The sequence below is a fragment of the Notothenia rossii genome, assembly GCF_949606895.1.
Source record: "Notothenia rossii genome assembly, chromosome: 6".
Classification (NCBI taxonomy): domain Eukaryota; kingdom Metazoa; phylum Chordata; class Actinopteri; order Perciformes; family Nototheniidae; genus Notothenia; species Notothenia rossii.
Window position 1 is genome coordinate 67,054,741 of NC_136909.1, and position 19,973 is coordinate 67,074,713.

At 40.3% G+C, this 19,973-nt stretch overlaps 3 protein-coding genes across 3 annotated transcripts in view; 1 reads left to right on the top strand and 2 right to left on the bottom strand.

The window, feature by feature from the left end:
• ate1 (arginyltransferase 1) overlaps positions 1-6,052 on the bottom strand; it is a 78,626-nt gene extending 72,574 nt beyond the window's left edge. The window contains 6 exon segments of the mRNA XM_079688997.1: positions 429-498; positions 501-682; positions 916-1,019; positions 1,650-1,712; positions 1,867-1,930; positions 5,861-6,052. Coding sequence (XP_079545123.1) covers positions 429-498; positions 501-682; positions 916-1,019; positions 1,650-1,712; positions 1,867-1,930; positions 5,861-5,969 — 592 coding nt within the window. The 5' untranslated portion in view covers positions 5,970-6,052.
• Positions 6,053-6,420: 368 nt separating this feature from the next.
• Positions 6,421-13,396, bottom strand: LOC307043353 (delta-1-pyrroline-5-carboxylate synthase-like). The gene is made up of 17 exons (XM_079687738.1): positions 13,241-13,396; positions 12,177-12,294; positions 11,900-12,042; positions 11,633-11,782; positions 11,448-11,552; positions 11,208-11,366; positions 10,717-10,807; positions 10,117-10,241; positions 9,872-10,016; positions 9,710-9,783; positions 9,166-9,265; positions 8,601-8,821; positions 8,346-8,483; positions 8,010-8,205; positions 7,685-7,806; positions 7,210-7,492; positions 6,421-7,107 (listed from the first exon to the last, which is right to left on the bottom strand). Exons 2-17 carry the CDS (start codon positions 12,271-12,273, stop codon positions 6,899-6,901), a joined length of 2,358 nt encoding a protein of 785 aa, XP_079543864.1. The 5' UTR covers positions 12,274-12,294; positions 13,241-13,396; the 3' UTR covers positions 6,421-6,898.
• Positions 13,397-13,787: 391 nt separating this feature from the next.
• On the top strand, positions 13,788-19,503 carry LOC307043354 (E3 ubiquitin-protein ligase TRIM11). Its single transcript, XM_079687739.1, has 7 exons — positions 13,788-15,563; positions 16,237-16,957; positions 17,057-17,152; positions 17,453-17,686; positions 18,323-18,345; positions 18,424-18,557; positions 18,639-19,503. The coding sequence occupies exons 2-7, from the start codon at positions 16,361-16,363 to the stop codon at positions 19,229-19,231; spliced, it is 1,677 nt and encodes a 558-aa protein (XP_079543865.1). The 5' UTR covers positions 13,788-15,563; positions 16,237-16,360; the 3' UTR covers positions 19,232-19,503.
• The last annotated feature ends 470 nt before the right edge of the window (positions 19,504-19,973 follow it).

The following is a 19,973-nucleotide window of genomic DNA, read 5'->3' on the forward strand; positions in this document are numbered from 1 at the left end:
AGTCTATTGCAAGGTGAACAGTGACACACCCTGGCCAACAATGGTGCTTCAGTTACCAAAGTGGCAATTTGGCATCTGAATAGATGATTGTCAGTAAAGCTACTTTGACTGTTTTGAAAGTTGTTCTTACTGCAGCTCAAAAGAATAACAGACAAAGGCTGCATGCGCCCACTAACATTTAGCATAAGCTCACCAAATTCATTAGTTCATCTAGGGCTGCAACAAACAATTATCCTGAGTGATTTATCTGTTGATTATTGTCTGAATGAATAACTGCTAACTCATTTTCAAGTTTAATTCAATCAAATCGTTTTTTCAGCTCTATATTTAAAGATCATGTCCTTTTTTTGTTTGTATTTATTTTTGTCATCAAGAACAACCCAACTGCTGATCAGCATAACCAGCTATATATCAGTTAACCATCTCACCTGGTTTAGTAGCTGTGGCTGTTGTCCTCTCATCAGATACAGACACTCGATCTTTTCTTGACGTCTCTGAGACAGCAGTGCTGCAGGTGCTGCAGGTGCTGCATCCACTACCTCTTTCTGGCCTTCTGTGATAGCGGGACACTCTGGTAGTTCCTTCTGAATGTCTTTGATAGCAGCACACTTCACGTCTGAGTGACAGGCTTTGCTGGGCTCCCGCGGCCCCGCTTGGTCACACACCGCGTCCATCGGCTCTCCTGCAAGGGACAACATTGCTGACTATCATGTGTCCTACAGAACTAAACCTATTTGAGTCTGTCCCAATCCCTTACTGTATTCCCCACCGTGCACTCTGACCCCTATGCAACCCGATAGTCCAGTGTTGACTGCTTTTTTCATGCATGTACTGTATACCAATAGGGAACTTTATCAGATAACACATATTAATGATAACTACTCAAATATCATAATGTTAGAAATGTACTCTCACCATTATCCTGATCTTTTGGCATTTCCCCTTTGGAAATAAATTTGCTGATCTTCTTCAGGACTTTCTTGTGGGATTTGGAGGGCTGGAATTTTGTTGCATGACATCTTGACAGAGCACAAAAATAAAGGTTTACTTAGAACTATTAATATTTGCATAGAATGCAGCTGTTATTGCTCATATACTAGTTTATAAAAGATGTATTAGGTACATTAATATATTAAACTACAAAGTGTAGGGATGTAGGATACATATTGGGTCCATGTATTACATGTGCTATTGTGATGAGGACATTTTAGCTGATTAATTATTGGTCAAAAGGCAGACTGCAATTGGTATTTTACTAGCAAAAATAAATGAACATTTTGAGAGTCACAACGGTTTACTTTAGCTGTTTTAACAATACTGATGTCTGTTAAAATGGTTAATTGGTCAGGTCTGAAATCACACAATCAGCAATATTTGCCCACTCGCCTTTGTTTCCCTGAGGTGTGCTTAAATGAAAGGTTAAGACCTACACAGTCTATGGTTATGATGACCCCTTTTTCGATACAAAAATTATGATATTTTCTCTCATCTTTTTAGTATCGTCCAGGGGATTCAAGTAAGAATGAGTTATTATCAGTATTAGCGAGAAATATTCCATATGTTGCATCCCTAACCGTGGCTCATTCTTATGTGTTCCATGTATATCTGCCTGTGTCAGTTCTAAAGTGAACCTTCAGGATGGAAGTTACCTGATGGTGTACTGTGGACAGCATGTCTTGTTCAATGTGGGCTTATAGACATATTTCCCACTTCTGAAAATAAAATAATGGAAAACCATTATTGAAACAGACAATCACACATTTGAATTATCCCCAAAATGTATTTCTTCAACAATATTAATCAGAAAATGAAAAAGGTCCGTAACACCCTGGGCAGGATTGCCTGAAAGTAAAAACAGCTTCCCACCTTCTCCACCCTCGGTCTATCAGGTCTTGGTAGTCTTGTACAGTCATGGTGTGAGACCACATCCCTGGAGAATACAAAAGGGACATCAGAACTTTCAAACATTTCAAACATTTCATGATTCCACACTAGTTTTGAAATGAAACGTCAGCATAAGAGCATGCTGTTTCATTCATGAAGTGAATCATAATTAGCTTGGCTCAATAAAATAAAGCTCAATTACAGCATTAAAGAGTTAAAGAATTTATTTTTTTAAACCTGAATGAGGAAGCATGTAAACAAGTAAAGAGTGCTTTATTCAGAAGCAGCTCATAAAGTCTTTTGGGAGGTCCACATTTTTGTTTTAGCTCAAATCACAGTGTCCCCTAAAGTACATTCCCACAGTCCCTAATGGTAACATACAATATTATCTGTGTCCACAGCAGCTTGGGTCCTGCTTCCCAGAGCTGAGCTGTGAGCTCCCCGTTTGACCTCCTGACCTCATCCTCTGCAACTATATACAGTGTGACGCACACACCAAACACAAAGTCTTGAAGACAAGAGAGATATCAGTTCACATCTAGAGCAGTTGAGGGAATTCACTGTAAACACTTCACACAACACAGAACCGAGATTGCAATGTCCAGTCCACAGAGACACACTACAACAAGGAAGCAATGACTGAAGAAGACTACAGATTTACTTTAGGGGTAGAGCAACATCTTTTACATAGTTTAAAGATCCGGACATTATCATCTTAATAAATAACATATCTGATAATCAGAGTAGGTCAAGATTGGTCTTCAATAGAGTGGTTTTTTTCACATGCCATTAAAATGACTTAAACAAATATTGTTATCACATATTCAATTTGTCCAGAGATAGTTTTTCACTATCATGTTAAATGGAAAAAGATTAGGGGAATCCAACCGGACAGTTATTCTTAGAAATTGACTGGAAGTGATCAAATATTATCATATGTGGAAGGTTTAAACCACTTTAAAATGGAAACGGTTACACTTGAACTGCTGCTGGTTTATAAAGCATTGAATGGTTTAGGCTCAAAATACATTTCTGACCTCCTGCTAAATTATGAACCATCCAGATCTCTCAGGGACTGGTCAGCTTTCTGTCCCCAGAGTCAGAACTAAACATGGAGAAGTTCAGTTATTATGCTCCAAATATCTGGAACAAACTACCAGAAACCTGCAGGTCCGCTGCAACTCTGACTACTTTTAAATCCAGGCTGAAGACTTTTCTTTTTGTCGCTGCTTTTAATTGAACAATTCATATCTCACACTGCATTGTAACTTTTATTCATGTACCTGTGTTATTCATATTTTATTATCTTTGCTTTTAAATGAGTGTTTTTAAATGTCATTTCATAATATGTTTCTTAATGTCTTTCATTTTTTTTAAGCAGTTTGAATTGTCTTGTGTTGAAATGTGCTATATAAATAAACTTGCCTTGCCTTGAACGATGAAGACAGAGCAGCATTTTTCAGGGAAAACATCCCAAAAAATGTGCAGCATATATCCATCATTTAGGATTGTTGGGGAGATCTTTCAATACCACACATACTGTATAAGGCCTCACAATTCATTCAGAACATAATTTCTGACGGGGTTTCTGCCCTATAACCTCTATTCTACGACTCCAAATTATCATAATCTCAGAGATGTCAAATTATCATATGAATCAATCTGATTATTAAATACTTTTTTTAGTATTCTGTTCAGTGGTTTTTTATATTAAGGATGCTTTTAATTGAGTATAAATAATGTATATGGGAAACATTGCACATCAATAACAACCTTTAAGAGCAAATGAATAACAGGGCAGGGCTAATTAAAGCCGGATTACTATGGAAAAGATATTTCCAGAGGTAAACCTGTAATGTCAGTTTTTCTGTAAGTGCAATATCTGCCAACATCATGGCACTATGGGAGTGTCTCTCTGTCGCTCTCATCTAATCCATTTGTTCAGCCTTCCCTGAGGCCTGACAGACACTCACACAGAGGAGGGCAGATGTTGCTTTGCATGTAACAACACTGTTGATAACATCAGCAAGCCAATCAAATAGAGGGAAACCTCTCGCTTACCACCTGCTTGGAAAGGTTTAAAGTACAGCAAAAACACTGATCTGATAATCACTGTTGACCTATACTGTTTCATAAGTCTTCCCCGGTAAATCAGCACTAAGGGGTGATTATAACATGACAAAATTAAGTGTTTTTTTAATTTTCTGCAGTCTGAAAATAACCAACTTGACAAGCTTGACATCTTGTGTACATCTGATAGCTGAAGGTCTGGTGTACTGATTGAACCTGTATCAGCACATGGAGGAACACACAACCTTTTAACACTGTTACTTATTAGAATCCCACTGGGAGTACAGTCTACCTTCCTCTCCAGAATCTGCCTTGCCCACACGATGCAGCATATCCAGATTACCACTCTTATCTTAGATTAGACAGCTCTCGTCTGCTGGCTCTGAGCCCAATCTTTCATTGACAGCATTAGGAACTGCCTGAACCCTCAACCTAGTCGACCTCTCACCCTCTCTAGACACTAAATTAAAGCATGCTGTCACATCCATCTTACACAACTCAGAAATGTCACTAATACATTACATTGACCTTGGTTTCCCTTTAAATGGAAGCCTCTCGCAGCATGCATATTTTTAGTTTTCTGGCAGCTCAGTTGTCTTGTCAGAGAGTTTAAAAACCTTTACAACACATGACTGATCCGTGTCACCCTCCGTGTGAACAGATTCCTGGAAGGAATGTTTCTGGCGCTGAATGATACTTGAGGGCTACTGAAACTCTACCCGGAGTTAACCTTTTATACAAAGCTTGCCCTGCTTCTCATTAAGTAATCCAGTTATCCAGCAGGCTCCCTCCTGGTTCATCACTTGAAAATATAGTCTAGCTTTCTCAGTTATTTTACTAGTGTTTTTCTGTAAATTGTACTTTATGTGGTTGTGACAATATTGCTTTTTGTAATGACAAACAGTTGCATTGACAACTAGTTGTGTTGTTTTAAATATGATTAAGTATTTAAAGTGGCATGCCCTGTATTTTTACTTTTAACAAACTATTTCAGGGTTAAATTGGAAGTAAGCCCAGACCCACAATTTGATTTTCCACTGCAGCTGGATAGAGTATTTGTTTCTCATATCCTTTTTCCAGCATTTACTTTAACTACAAGAATCATTTCTTGCAGTAGCAATAGGCTTTGACCCCAGATGCCACAGTGACAGTAAAAGCAGTTTGTTGAGATTCCAAGGAGTACTTGGTAAACACTCTGATTCAGCATGTTGTGAAATCTCTGTCTCATGTTAGCTCTCATGTGTGTGCTATTGCAGCACTTCACACATCGTTAAACGTCAAATAAAATCACAGACCTCTCCACGCCAAAACATATAAATACATGATAGATTTTACGCCAGTCTTTTTAGCAAACATTTAGAGAACCCTACACTCAGTGCCAATACAATAACAGACTATATGAAATCGAGACAGCTGCACTTTCGCTTGTGAGGGCATCTTCCTCCTGCTATGAGTTGTTAGCTAGCATGATGGTAGTGGAAATGTACCCAAGTCTTCTGAAGCAGCTAATGTTACAGCGTTAGTCTTGAGTAAACATTATAGCCAAAAGTAGTTCCCCAATACCAGCATAACCTTACTTACATATGTTTTTCAGCAGTCTTGTGTTTTCCTAAGAATAGCGTTGGGCAATTGGATGCTAATTGCTAAAAACCCAGGTAGCGTAAGTAAGGCAAACAACCTGACACTAACCAATTACGTTAGTTGAGCACTAGTTTATTTGCACTCTGTTACATGTTAAGTGTAGGTAAGCACACCTAACATAAATTACTCAAATTAAGTGACATTTAATATTTAAAGAGCCAACATTAGCTAGCACTCTACCAAACCCAGCAAGTAGACGGGGCTAGGTGGTTAGCATGAGTCAGTTCAGTGAAGCGACTGTTTCCTACTGGATTAAGACACTCACCATGAGAAAAGTTTCCTTCATCATTCTTACAGTAACCACACCGGTAACCCGAATCCCCGCCGAAATATTCAACTATAGTATAAGAACTGTTTCCTGCCATTTTTAGCATAGAGTCAAATGACAGCTGGGTTTACCCGGTGTTCAGTCTGGGCAAGTACTGCAGTTCGACCACGCCCACTCCCTCTACGTCACATGTGCTGCGTTCACGAGAGGTGTGAGCTAAAATAATAATAAATCTTAAAGGTCCCATGTCATGGCCATTTCTACTGATCATAATTCCATTGTTGAGGTATACTAGAATAGATTTATATTGTGCAATTTTCCAAACTCACATTGGTTTCTCATACAGCATCTCTGTGTACAGTGGCGTAACAAGGTTGTGATTGGCCTCGGTGCAAATATTGTTTTGGCTTAAATTATTAATCTGTTAAGCATTTAAATGTTAGAATGACTAAATACTAAAGTTCTCAATTCAATTGGTTAATAAGTCAAATGAATGAATACTGAATGCATTTTTTTAAAGAGACAATATGATGCAAAACCAGAAATCACGAGTAGAGAACTGTACAGATTGTTTATTAAATCATTTGTGGGAGGAAAAAGGACAGGAAAAAAAATCAATCATAACCAACATCCAGCAGAAAAAACACATACAGTAAATTACAAAAAAGTTTTTACATAGAAAAATAATTCACAAAATCCCGGCCAGGCCAATGCTACTATAAAAGGACCTTGAAGACGAAACAGCGTTGCGTTTGCACACATTTTGTCATGTGAAAATGTTGTCACAGAAAATGGAATAAGTTTATTTGTATCGTTACACTCTTTGTCTCAGGAGATATCAGGGAGTTTTAAATATAAATTGATCCACAAGTTTATGAACAGGTCGTCCAGGTAAAGTATCCTCTATTCTGCATGCAAGTTTTCTGCTGCGGCATAGTGGATGATGATGATGTTGATGATGATGAAGCAGCGGGTAAAAAGTTGAAGTCTTACTGGCAAACACAAACCTTTAAATAAACTCTGCGTAGAAATCAGTTACTCCTGTTGATGGCTCTTTGGTCGGGCGATAAAGTTCCCCTGGGAGACAGGGATGTTTTCATGAAGGTATTTCATACTGCCTTGTTCAGAAAAGTCAGCCACAGTGTGCCCTTCCCCTCGAAGGACCCATTTGGAGGTCAGAAGCCCCTCCAGACCTACTGGACCTCTGGCATGTATCCGGGCTGTACTGATACCAACCTCAGCTCCTGCAAGAGAAGAAAAGTAGAATGAACTCTCCTGACCTATCTTCAAGACAGTTATAAGTTAGTTCCAAGGATGTATGTCGTCATGCCTGGCAAGGTACTTACCTAGGCCAAAGCGGTAGCCATCGGCAAAGCGAGTGCTGGTGTTCCAGAACACACAGGCGCTGTCCACCTGCTGCAGAAACTGTTCAGCCGTCTCTTCATTTTCTGTAACAATGACATCCGTGTGGGAGCTGCCGTATTTGTGGATGTGATCCACAGCATCCGACATGCTGTCTACCACCTCAATGCAGCACTCCAGGTCCCCATACTCTGTCCTCAGGGACTTCACCTCGGATGGGCTGAAAGTTAAATACGACGCAAACCGAGGGCCGGCATGGATCTTCACCTGAAAGAAAGGAAAGATTTATCAACATAATAAGTAAATAAATGAGTCCAAAAAAACGATTCACTGTACTGAAACAAACGCCTAGCACTCGAGACAGTTGCTGGAGATTCATTTAAAATGTAAAAACACATACCCTTCAATTGTGATGCGTAATACTTAGTAAGTTTGAGTTTCTGTGTGTTTGTTTCTTACATGTTGTGTTCTCAGCATGTCAATCATCTGGTCAAACATAGGAGTGCGCAGTAAATCCTTGTGGATAAGGAGAGTCTCCATGGCATTGCAGGCTGCAGGGTAGTCACATTTGGAGTCTCTGACTGGAATGAGAAATAAGTTAGTCATCTTATATTAATTTAGCAGTTAATAACCCTTTGGAAACATCTAAAAAATAGAATTACAACTGCTCAAATAGGAAAAATATATTTTGTATTCCATTTCTACAACTTTGAAACCAAACCATAGCAGAAATGTAAACAACATTTGTTCTACTATCACAGTAGGACCATAAAGTACCACGTACCAATCTCTATAGCTTTGTCTATGCTGGCATCGTTGTCGATGTAGACGTGACAGACACCCTCGCTGTGGCCCAGCACAGGAATACCCTTAGCCGCCCTTTGGATGCTCCGGACGAGCTCCGACGAGCCCCTCGGAATGATCAGGTCGATCAACTTGTCCAGTCTGCACAGATCCTCCACCTCTTCACGTGTGCTCACCTATACGTCAGGGTGAATGTCACAGAATGTTATTATTTACAAACTCACTATGTGTAGTCATAACTCAATGATCAACTTTGGGCTGCATCTTGCATGAAAGGTGCTATATAAAAACGTTTATAGTTATTATTATTATTTACCAGTTGAACGGCATCTGTGACTCCATGAATGGAAAGTGCTTCCTGAGTGAGTTGATGAAGAATTTTATTGGTGTGAGAAGCTTCTTTACCCCCCTTCAGCAGCAAAGCATTTCCACTGGCAATAGCCAGAGCAGACACCTGGAACACAATAACATAAATATGTGAGTTTTACAATCAATGGCAAAGATGTGCAATGTCTCCAAAACCAGCAGCTAACGGTGTAGCTCTACATGCTGAGCGGTGGGCTTTACTGACCTGTGGGAGACAATCTGGACGCGACTCAAAGATGACCAGCAGGACACCGATAGGGACAGTGATCTGCTCCAGCTCCAGGTTGTTGGCCACCCTGGTCCTCCTCAGCACCCGACCCACGCTGTCCTGTGAGGACACTGCGAGCTGACGGAGGCCGATGGCAAGGCTGTTCAGCTTAGAGGTTGACAGACTCAGGCGGTCGATCATTGGCTGGGAGAGACGACCTGCACGATTTTTTTTAATAAATGAATAAAAACTCTGATAATGCAAAAGTCTAAAGATCTGTACATAAAATACTGTATGCTTTTGGCAAGCTGAGGCATCAAAAAAAGGAGTGAAAACTACATTTAGGGAGTACATTCCCTACTCACTACAACACAATCAATGCAATCAATGACTCAAAATGATAGAAATATAAGTATCATGCAATCTTAAGCCCTTCACAGATAACAAAGCTAATGCACACTGGCACATGTGGAAGTGGTACGGAGTCACTGCATTTAAGGGAGAGCATAGCATGCAGCTGTAGATTAAGGTGGACAATGGGTCTTCTCAACGCCCTCCGTACCTGATGTTGTTGCTAACTCCATGTCCCTCCTGTTGGCACTGAGAATCTCCTCTTTCTTCTCCGTAAGCATATCAGCAAGATGGCAGATGATTTCTCCTCTCTGGAAAAACAAACACCTCGATAGGATTAACAAATACCCCAATCAAGAGTATTTAAAGCTACAACCAGTATTTGAAAACAATTAATGAGTTTGGCAACCCTTTGCTTCCTGTTTTGAAAATGATTCACTTTTTCCCCCCAGTTTTCATGTTAATTGTTTGTGCTGACCAAGAGATTGTCTCTCCCTATTGTATTCATGTCAAAATTAATTTAGGAATAACACATTGGAGGTATAATATACATTTTGTTCAGGAAGTGTAACCTTAAAATAATCCTCATAAATGTTTGGATTCCTTAATATTTCATGCTAAAGAAATAAAAAGAAAACCCACATATATATGTATACTGCAATCGAACCTTAAAATAATTGAGTGGACTCTAGGAGATCATGGTGTTCATATGAAATAATTTAGTCCAAACCACACTGAGGGGGCAGAGAACTCACCTTCTCAGGTTCCAGTGAGGCCAGAGTCCTGCCTGCGTGCCGGGCCATCTCAGTCTGCTGCTCCACAGTTGGACCTGTTGGTGTCAATAAAACTCATGAAATATAAAAACACAAACACAACAAGTAGGCAAAATATTCTTCCCAGATGATGTTACGCCATACCTGCAGGTTTCACTTCAGAGAAGAAGGTGCCAACTTTCTTCCCGTCCACGATGTCTGTGATGACGTGGCCTGTGACTTTAGGATTTGTGCCGTTAGCGATGACAACAGACGTCCCGCCCTGAAGAGCCCAGAGGGCTGCTTTCACCTGTTCAGAGGACATGATTGAGTATAATGCACATTTTTCATAATTTAACCAACTTATTCATGTCAAAACTTTGAGATACAATATTGATCGTCATGCTGACCTTGGCTTCCATGCCGCCAATGCCGACTCTGGACTTAGTGCCGTAGGTGATGGACTGCTGATCTCCAGGATAGAATATATCAATGAGCTTGGCATCATCTGTTCCTGGAGGTCTGTCGTATAAGCCTGTGGGACAGATTTGTTCTTGTTTAATCCTTTATATTGATAACATTTTATTAAAAGAATCAAGACAGTGAACAAAACATTTATATTATTTTTGATAAACCTATGAATATTTTGATTCCTGATTAACTATTCAAAGTACTCCTGTGATTTAGCATTACTCTTCTGTGTTGTTTTGGGAACCCACAAAAAACAAAATCAGGGTACCTGATGCTGAGCTATCCTAACTTTTAGCCTCAAGTAAAGAAGAGGCTGAAAAACATGTATTCTGCATTTCCTATTAAGTACATTATCTCATTAGCATCTTTCTTTTGCCCCCCTCTACCTGGCAAATGTCTTCCAGTTTCTGTTATCAAGTCCCAAAAGAAAGCTAAGAAAACCTTGATACGACCTTCTTTTCTCATAGTCACATAAGACATAAGCAAAGTTAAGTAAAGTTAATCATTATGATTCACGAACTAAGTGGTGATTTTTGTACCTTCAACATCAGAGAGGGCAATGAGCAGGTCGGCTTTCATTTCAACAGACAGTCGTGCAGCCAAGCTGTCATTATCTTTGATGCTTATTACCTGAAATACAAACAGAAATGTCATTAAACCTCAAAAAGAAAAACATATTACCTAACATCATACTGTAGAACAAGAGTTTATCAGTTGCTACCATGCAACAAAAAGGATCCTAGTCCCAATCAGTTGCAAAGCAAACAACACCTCTTTCTAAAAAACACAAGCAAGGTGTGTGCACCATACAAAAGCAGAACAAAAGACCACCACACTTTGAATGAGTGCCCAACATTTAAAGCAGCCTTTAAAATGAAAACCATGTGTCCAATAAGTAATGCGTTAGTGTGGGTTGAAATGTAAGTGATGAGAAACATATGTCTTTCATTTACGCATGATTTAAGCAATCCACCATCACAATGCTGGACCACATTCATCATTCCCAGCATGCCCAACACACAATACCCACATTTCCCCCCTGCAGGTCACTGTTGGGAACAGGGGGAGGAACGACAGCATCGTTGGTGTTGATGATAGGAACTATGTTCATCCGCAGCAGTTCGTGGAGCGTGCTGTTCAGGTTGCGACGCTTCTGCTCATCATGGAAATCCAGATTGGTAACCAGAATCTACAGACATGGACAGAGATTCAAAGACATTAATGACATTTCAAACTGTGTCAGCATTTGTGAGAAAATTGGAGTACATACTTGTGCAGTGCAGGTGCTGTACTGGGTGAACATAGCTTCATACAATGCCATCAGACCGCTCTGTCCAGCAGCTGCACACGCCCTTGCTTCAAGAACTGGAACCGTCTGAAAAACCGAGATTTCACTGAAGTTACCAAGACTGATAATACAATTTAACAAATGTTTATATTAGGATTATTATTCACCATTTCTTTGAGTTGGTTCTGTCCAGAATGCAAGGCTTGTCTGACGCTCTGAGACAGCAGGATCTCATGCCTCAGTCTCTGCTTCCCAAACGCCACAGCACCACTGGTGACAATCATCATCTCCCTGCCTTGATTCTGCAGCATGGCCACCTGACGAGACACAAAAATGCTATAACATTCTGCTTTCACAGCTTATATCAATTCTTATTTTTTGTATTCTTAGTAGAGCCCCAAATAATTGTATCAACAATAGAAAAGTGGCGTTACCTGCTCTACTATTGAGGCCAGGCGTCCCAGAGCCAGACCACACTCGTCGCGTGTCACCACAGCACTCCCCAGCTTCACTACAATACGTTTGGCCTGCTTTAACTCGCTGCGGTGGACAAAAGACTGCCCATGGGGACGTGGGACTGAAGAGCATAACAAAGTCATGTTTTACTACACATCATCATGCACCAAAGAGCATATTATAGCAAGCAGATCAAAGAGACAATGAGAATCGTGTGCAGGTCCAGTATGACAAATAAGTAGGCTGGTAACTTACATTTAATCTGGGAATATGCTCTGATGGAAGCTGGATAGACATTTGACCGCCGGATTGTGGATGGCAGGCGAGAGCCCAAGGCCAGTTTGGCAAACATGGCACCTAAACTTGAGGACAGCTGTAAACACAAAACAGTGTCAGGTTACTGTAACCTTGTGATAACCCCATCTGAGATAAGCAGCTGTTGGATATGATAGTGACTGTTGTAAGTTGTCTGTAACTGTGCTGCTGCCTATGTTGGACCAGAAATCTCTTTGAAAAGAGATGTGTAATATAAATTAGACCTATCCTGGTAAAATAACGGTACAATTAAACATGTAAAATAGACAGGCTGAATGGTTGGCCATCTTCGCCATACTAAACATAAAATATACTAACATTATTAATTTTAACATTATTCAAGATTCAAAGGCTTTATTTGTTATGCACAGTAGCTACAGTGTAGTGATGACAATTACAATATTGAGTTCCAACAATGCAACATAATTATATAGACATAAAAGAGTCAAACTAATTAAAAACAATAAAAAAATAGTGCAAGAAATAACAGAATAGAAATAAAATAGTGCGACAGAATGTTGCAAGACTAATGTGCTAAGTAATTCAGGAGAGGAGAAATATATAAAAGTACAATAGACTAAAATGAGAAAAAAATAATATTAAATACTGAACAATGAAGTTACATTTCACTATTTAATTGTTTTAGTCTCACAGGAAAGCGTTGCATCATCTTCCAGCCATGAGGTTATCAGCATTGTGTTAAACTTGACACACTGACCGAGAGTTGATGGTGTTATTTTGATTTGTTAGCATAGAAGCATTAGCTAAAAGCTAAATAATACATGTGCTGTTCACATATTTAAACTTTAAAGTGTAAAGCAGCTGAAGTTTGCAGGTCAGTAAATAGGGCTAACATATTGTAGCTAAGTGTGTAGAGTTCCTGCTGTCAACATGTACTTGTGGCTAGCTCACGTTAGCTAACATTAGCTATTGTTTCACTGCTTAGCTCAGCTGCTATGTTCGACTAAATGGACCTAATACATGTTAAAAAGAATACTCCTTACCTGTAAATAAGAAAGTCTAGAAACTCAACTACAACTACACTTATGAGTGCAGTACTGCTGGAGACACGTAGTCAGCCGGTGCCTAGCTGCCACATCCACATCCCACGTTATTTGGGATCGTTTGGGATGTGTCGTAACTGTGGTATGCTCGAACGTCTTTTACGTTGAATGTCTGGCTACGTTCATGTAGTCAGAAGGGGATTACGAAACAGTTTTTACGTACATATAAATTGTTCTATTGATGGGTGGATGCTCACGTAGTTTAGGGAATTCTAAGCACAAGGGAGGGAGGAGTAAACATGTATAACAGGCTTGTTTGGCTGCAGTCGAATAGTCCATTTAGCTTAGGAACCTTCCTAACCGAGTGAAATGACCCGGAAGTCCCTCAGTGGCAGCCATGATAAGTGCCGTTCGAATTCTCTAGAACGATAGGAAAGGAGGTTTCAAACTTCCTTTATAACCTCCTTTAGCTTAGGAACCACTGGACCTCCCTAACCAAAAAGGAGAAGAGAAAATGCTGCCCCACAATGCCTTGCAGCCGCAGCATTTGACGTCACACAACAGTCGGCCGTTCACGGACACAAACGATTATGACGGAGAAATTATATCATGAAAGTTACGGTGCTTATTAAGCATTTTAAAACGTATGTGCTAAGTTGCCCAAGTGCTTTTTTTTTTTTTAACGTTCATCAGTATTATAATCAAAAAGAGAAATATGAACGTTAGTTTTTACTGAAATGATCAAATAAAGTCAACAATTGAATTATTCACTGAGCTGTGTGGGGTTTGTTCAACTTTTAAAAGATCTTTGAATGGTGATATAGGTGTTAAAGACTAACGTTTATAATAAATACATTTGTATTGATTTTAAGATCTTTTCATAGTTCATACAATCATACGTATTGGGATCATTTGTATTAATGTGGACTGGAGGGAGAGGGTGATGAGCATAAGTTTCACTTTTTTATTTCAATTCCAACTTTGGTCATGAAGAATATGTTTCTCTGTTGTTCATAAAGCATAAAGCAACAGCATCAGAGCACGGTGCAGTCTCTAGATGAGTCCGTCGTTCTTATTATACATCCATGTTGTAGTCCGCTGTATAGAAAACTGTAGTTTCCATAGTTTCCCCACAGCAGCAGACGCACAAAATGACGTCCGCTGGCACCTCATAAACACGTCGGATAGTGAAATTGCATTCGGATTCTCTAAAGTACCGCAGTCTCTTCTCCTAAATCCTTTTGAATTCTCCTATCCACTATCCCTTAACCCCGTGACGTTTCACTCAGAGGTCAAGGAATAGGAGATAGGGTTAGAATTTAGGAGCTGATTTTTAAACTATCCGAACGCAACCGATCTGCGGCTCGCCTCGAAAGTAGACGAGAATAGCCGATTGCAGCCGGGGGAGGTCTCAAAAAGCTCTCCTGAAGTCGGACAGCTCGGAGTCGGCTTCTTCAACAACAACAAAATGACAAAAAAAGTAAATTAATAACTCCAAACATCTTTAATTGTGTTCTTTTAGTTTTAAACCTTATGTTTATAAGCTTCTTAGTTTTTGCAACAGTCTGTAAATATACACAACTTTATAATAAAATACACACATTTACCTTGTTCTAGACTAAACATGATCCTAAGTTAAAAACATATGAGGTTATCATGAGGTTGTTAACATTGCAGTTTATCAATGGATGTTTGCTAGAACTACTTGTAAACAGCGTGTTTCCTGACCTGTTCCTGACGGACACACACAGCGTGACTCCGGTCAGGTAGGGTAGAGACCGGTCTCAAGTCAGCACCGCTGGAGTCGGGCCGTTTCTCAATCGCGAGGATGCTTGCTTGGTAGCACATGTCTTCCGAGTCACATCCTCCAGAAGCTAGGCAAGAATCCTTCCTGGCATTCAGAAAACGAAGAGTGGAACAGGCTAGCAAGTGTGCAGGTGTGCGTCATATGAGAGGTCCCGCCTTACATTTTCCGCCACAGATTTGGGGAAATTGGTCCGTGCGCAAAGCATTGTGGGGATTTGAAGGACGCGAAGTCTACCCATGTGCAGCCTCGAAATTAGCCCCAAACGAAGGACGCGGCCTCGGTGGAATTCCAAGTATGCTGGAGATTGGAACAGTCCTTCGGCGGCACTCGATGACGTAGTATCCTTGAAATATTGGTTTGGAAGCCAGTTTCCTCGCGATTGAGAAAGGGCCTCGCTGTTTGAGGGCTTGATAGCCCACTCCCCCTCCACACCGCTCCACACTCGTTGGTTTGGAACAGCCCTCAATATGGCGGACCCTCCGCGTGAACGCGCAAACGGAGGAGTAGGGTGTAGGGGTAAGGTGTAGGGGGCGGTTTGGGAATGGGCCTAAGTATTTGATAAATAGTTGAAGTTTTTTCGAAGTTAAGACACACAACCAATTAGTGTAAATATATACAAATGTACATCTACAAACTGTTAAATTATGTTTTTGACGGACCATGTTTTACAATGAAAATATTGATTCAGTTAAACCTTAAACATAATTGCACCTCTGAAATTGAATGAAGGAGATTTATTTTAATGAAATTAACATATTTTAAGTAAACATGTTTTAATTATGTAAAAAAGCATATCATATAAGTAGTGTTAATCTGTTTAACTTTACAACTGCTTTAATTATTACTGAACATTAATATTGGCACATTTTGTACAAAATAATCTCAAATCAAGATTCACGCCATGACACTCCAGTAAAAACCAGTAAAAACTGAAGACCTTCAGATGCTGTTGAAAAATCTCCTGAAAAATTCTAGAAAGTGGACATTGAGTTCAGATTATAGTGTAAATGTAAGTTACTCAAAGTCAGATCTGACTAGATTAATTAATTTGTTTGATTACATTTAAATGGTATTGCATTATAACAAATATTTTGTAATTGAATTCCCTTAGTCCACCATTCAATTGTGTGGGGAATCCTGAGCGTTGATGGCTTAAATCAGCGAGTGAAAGATGTCATCTCATTTTTAGTAACCTGACACTGAGGCATGTGAGTGAATGAGTGCATGCCAAGAGAGTCCTGTGAAACATTCATGAGCAGAGAGGCCAGGAGTGCACACTGAGAAGCCGTAACAGCTGCTTGCAGAGCTACAACATGGACCCTGTTGAGGAAACTTTAAAGTGTCCCGTCTGCCAGGACTTCTTTACAGATCCTGTAACGCTGCCATGTGGACATGACTTCTGTCTCACCTGTATCCGAGCTGTCTGGGGAACAGAGGGGTCTGACAAGGCTCCTTTCTTCTGTCCAGAGTGTCAGATATTCCTTCCCTCTAACCTCACTCTGGAGGTCAACACCAGCCTTCAGACCAAAGTAAAGGACCTCGCCACTAACCGGCCGTCAACAGCAGAGCAAAGGACAACTACTCAAAGCAGGGCAACTACGTCATCTTCGACTATCCACTGTGATCACTGCATAGAGACGCCATCGGTGGCCATAAAGACCTGTCTGACCTGCGATGCCTCACTATGCCAGGCCCACGCCCTGCTTCACCAGCAGAGAACTGCTCTGAGGGAGCACACAGTGGTGGAGGTGACGGATGATCCGCTGTCTCTGAAGTGCAGGGAGCACCGTGATGAGCTCAAGCTGTTCTGCATGGAGGAGAGGGTCCCTGTGTGCTGCCTGTGTCTCCTGGTTGGCATGCACAAGAACCACAAAGCAGTACAACTCCAAGAAGCCTGCGCAGATTTCAAGGTGAGTACAGATAGCGATTTGTCATCATGCTAAGTTTTATTCATTTGGTATTTTCAGGATTATTTATGTTCTATAGGCCTGCTGTATTTCTGTCTACAGAGCATATTAGAGGCCACCATGAACAAACTGCTGAAGAGGAGAAATGAAGCAGAACATGCCATTAAGGACTTGGAGTCATTGTATACTCAAACACTGGTACAGTCCTCCAAAGAATACCCTCTTCTACACTGAAAAAACTGAAAAGTTTACTTTAATTAAATGTATTATGTCAATAGATTTCCCATAATTAGGTTAGTTGAAAGCAATAATATTACGTTTAAATAAAATGTAAAAACATCTTAATATTATTTCTTTCAACTAACCTAATGCAGTGATGTAAAATTTGTAAACATAATACATCCGATAAAAGTTAACGTTTTCGTTTTCTAAGTGTATTCCGTTTATATTTGGAACCATTTCTTAAATAATGTGGTTTTTTTGTTTTGTATTTCTTAGAAGTCTGCTGCAGATTTCAGAGAGAGAATCTCAGACAAGTACAGCAGGATCCGTGTTGTGCTGGACGGGGATGAGCGTCTTATGATGCAGATTATAGACGCAGAGGAGACGTACACGACAGAGTGGCTGGAGGCCCAGAGAGGCAGCATGGAGGCTCAGATCAAAGAGATAGACAGCCTGAGGGCCTCCAGCAAATCACTTCTCCGAGAAACAAATGAGCTGCGATTCCTACAGGTAAATGTCTTGTACGAACATAGACGGATTAATGAACAGGCTTCCTGGGCATGTGCAGGGTCTCAGCTGGTTAGGGGATCCCTAGGCCAGACCCAACATTTTTTATTGCGATCTCACAAAGGGGTATTCCATTGCCACAGGGAAGCAAGATGACCTGTGAAGGAGTCAAAAAACGTCAAATTAAGAAACCAAATAAGTCCAACAAGAGAAGTACATCTACCAATACATGCATTGCAACTAAAGACAGACACAATACATTACCAAAAAGAGATGTTGCACAACCTCAAAGAGATGCAAAACAATCAGAAAGAGACATATCAGTCCACAGAAGAGACACAAAATGACTACTAAAGGATGTGGAAAAAAAACAAAAGAGACATAATACAACCAAATACAGACACAATAACACCACGTTGAATCATAAAACATATACAGAGAGACACAAAATGATCAAAAAGAGAAGCAAAAGAAGATGTAACACAACCAATAACAGTTTTAAAAAGACCATAAAGAGACACAAAAACAATACAAATAGATGCACAGGAACCCATTGCCTCATAATCCGTCTATGTGTACAAATGTGTTCTGCTATCGCGATATGTGCAAGCCCAAATGATCTGTTTCTTTTTTCAACAGCAAATCACTGCACAGAATCGTTGGTGAGTAAACGGTCACTCTGTTTGTAATTACCACATTCCATTTATTTCCTTCTCATGGTTTTCTGTTCTTTTTTCTAGTGACCCTTTCGATTTAGCACCAATCCAGGAAGTAGACAAAGATCTGTGTGACCTTGAAAAGCTGAGAACAGTAGAGAGGCTGGTGGATGACCTCTCAGTGGCTCTGTCCCAACACTTTCCCAGGATGTGGTCATGTAATGAAAGCATCTAATATTATGCAGTCTAAAATCAACCTCCACTAGTTGTGTACCGACAGTATATTTTTTTATTTACAGATCTAAGTTCTCCTGCTCTGGACTCCAAGTCAGCCCATCCGAAACTGGAAATATCCCAGGATAGGAAACAAGTGTACTGGAGAAGGCCGTCTGTCAGTGAAGCGCAGAGCCCTCAGCCATATGACTCCCATTGCAGTGTCCTTGCTCAGGAAAGTTTCACTACTGGTCAGCACTACTGGGAGGTCATTGTTCAGGAGAAACCTTACTGGCTAATGGGTTTGACCACAGAGCCAGTCGATAAAAAAGATGCTCCAAATTACAGTTCCTCCAGCCTAGGCGTAAACAACACATCCTGGTGCATCTACCATGGGGACGGGAAGTACCTGGCCTGCCATGACACCCAGGAGAAGCTGCTGTCGGTGGGAAAGAGAATCAGAAAGCTGGGCATACTGGCAAATCTCCAGAAGGGGGAGCTGTCATTCTACGACGCTGATGCAATGACCCTGATTCACTCTTTCTGTGTGCAGTGCACTGAGCCTCTTTACCCCATGTTGAACCCCTGCATTGATTTAAATGGACTGAACATGCAGCCTCTTACCATGTTTTGGATTAAGGACCCCTGGGATGTAAACAGAAATGGGGGCAAAGACTAAAATGGCTTACTGATGATGTGTGTTCATCACATTTGTCCATGTTTATTGGGTTTTTGCTCTCATTAAATAACCTTAGGAACATTTCAAACATAGTTCTTCTGTCTGGATCTGTCCCGGTAAACTATGATCAAGGAATTTACCTACCTCTATATTGAAGTAATAACGAGAGCAGTTAAAGATAATGAACATATCAGCAGCAATATGATGTTCTGATACTATATCATTGTGATCCTATAAAGCTGATGTTTTATAGAAAGCTCTTAAGTAATAAATATTGGTGTCATGATTCATAGTCGTTTCTATATTGTTTTTTCAGTGTCATGAGCAGTAAATATTTAATAAGTGGTATCGGCTGCACCCTCCCTCAAAGAGCACTTTTGTTCTGTGGTAAAGTCTTTCTTCTCGGTCAGCAGCTTAGCAGCTCTCATGTTTACTTGATGTAGTTGAGGCAGTAAATGGACCGTGCGTAAACCACAGGCTCGTTCTTTGTACCACTGTCCCCTCGGCTCACCAGACCATTGAGGACATGCGTGTCTTCATTCTCACATGTCAGTGGCCTTACAAAATTGCTGCCCTGAAGCACACAAAATACCCAATCATCTGTCACCCAGGACTTTTCATAGACTTTGAAGCTAGAGCATTTTTTGTGGCTCATAATAACCAGAACTATGCAAGACATTGTCAGCCTAAAAGGTGGTGACAAAATAAGAAAATGTAATCATGTCGATTATATAAATGATTT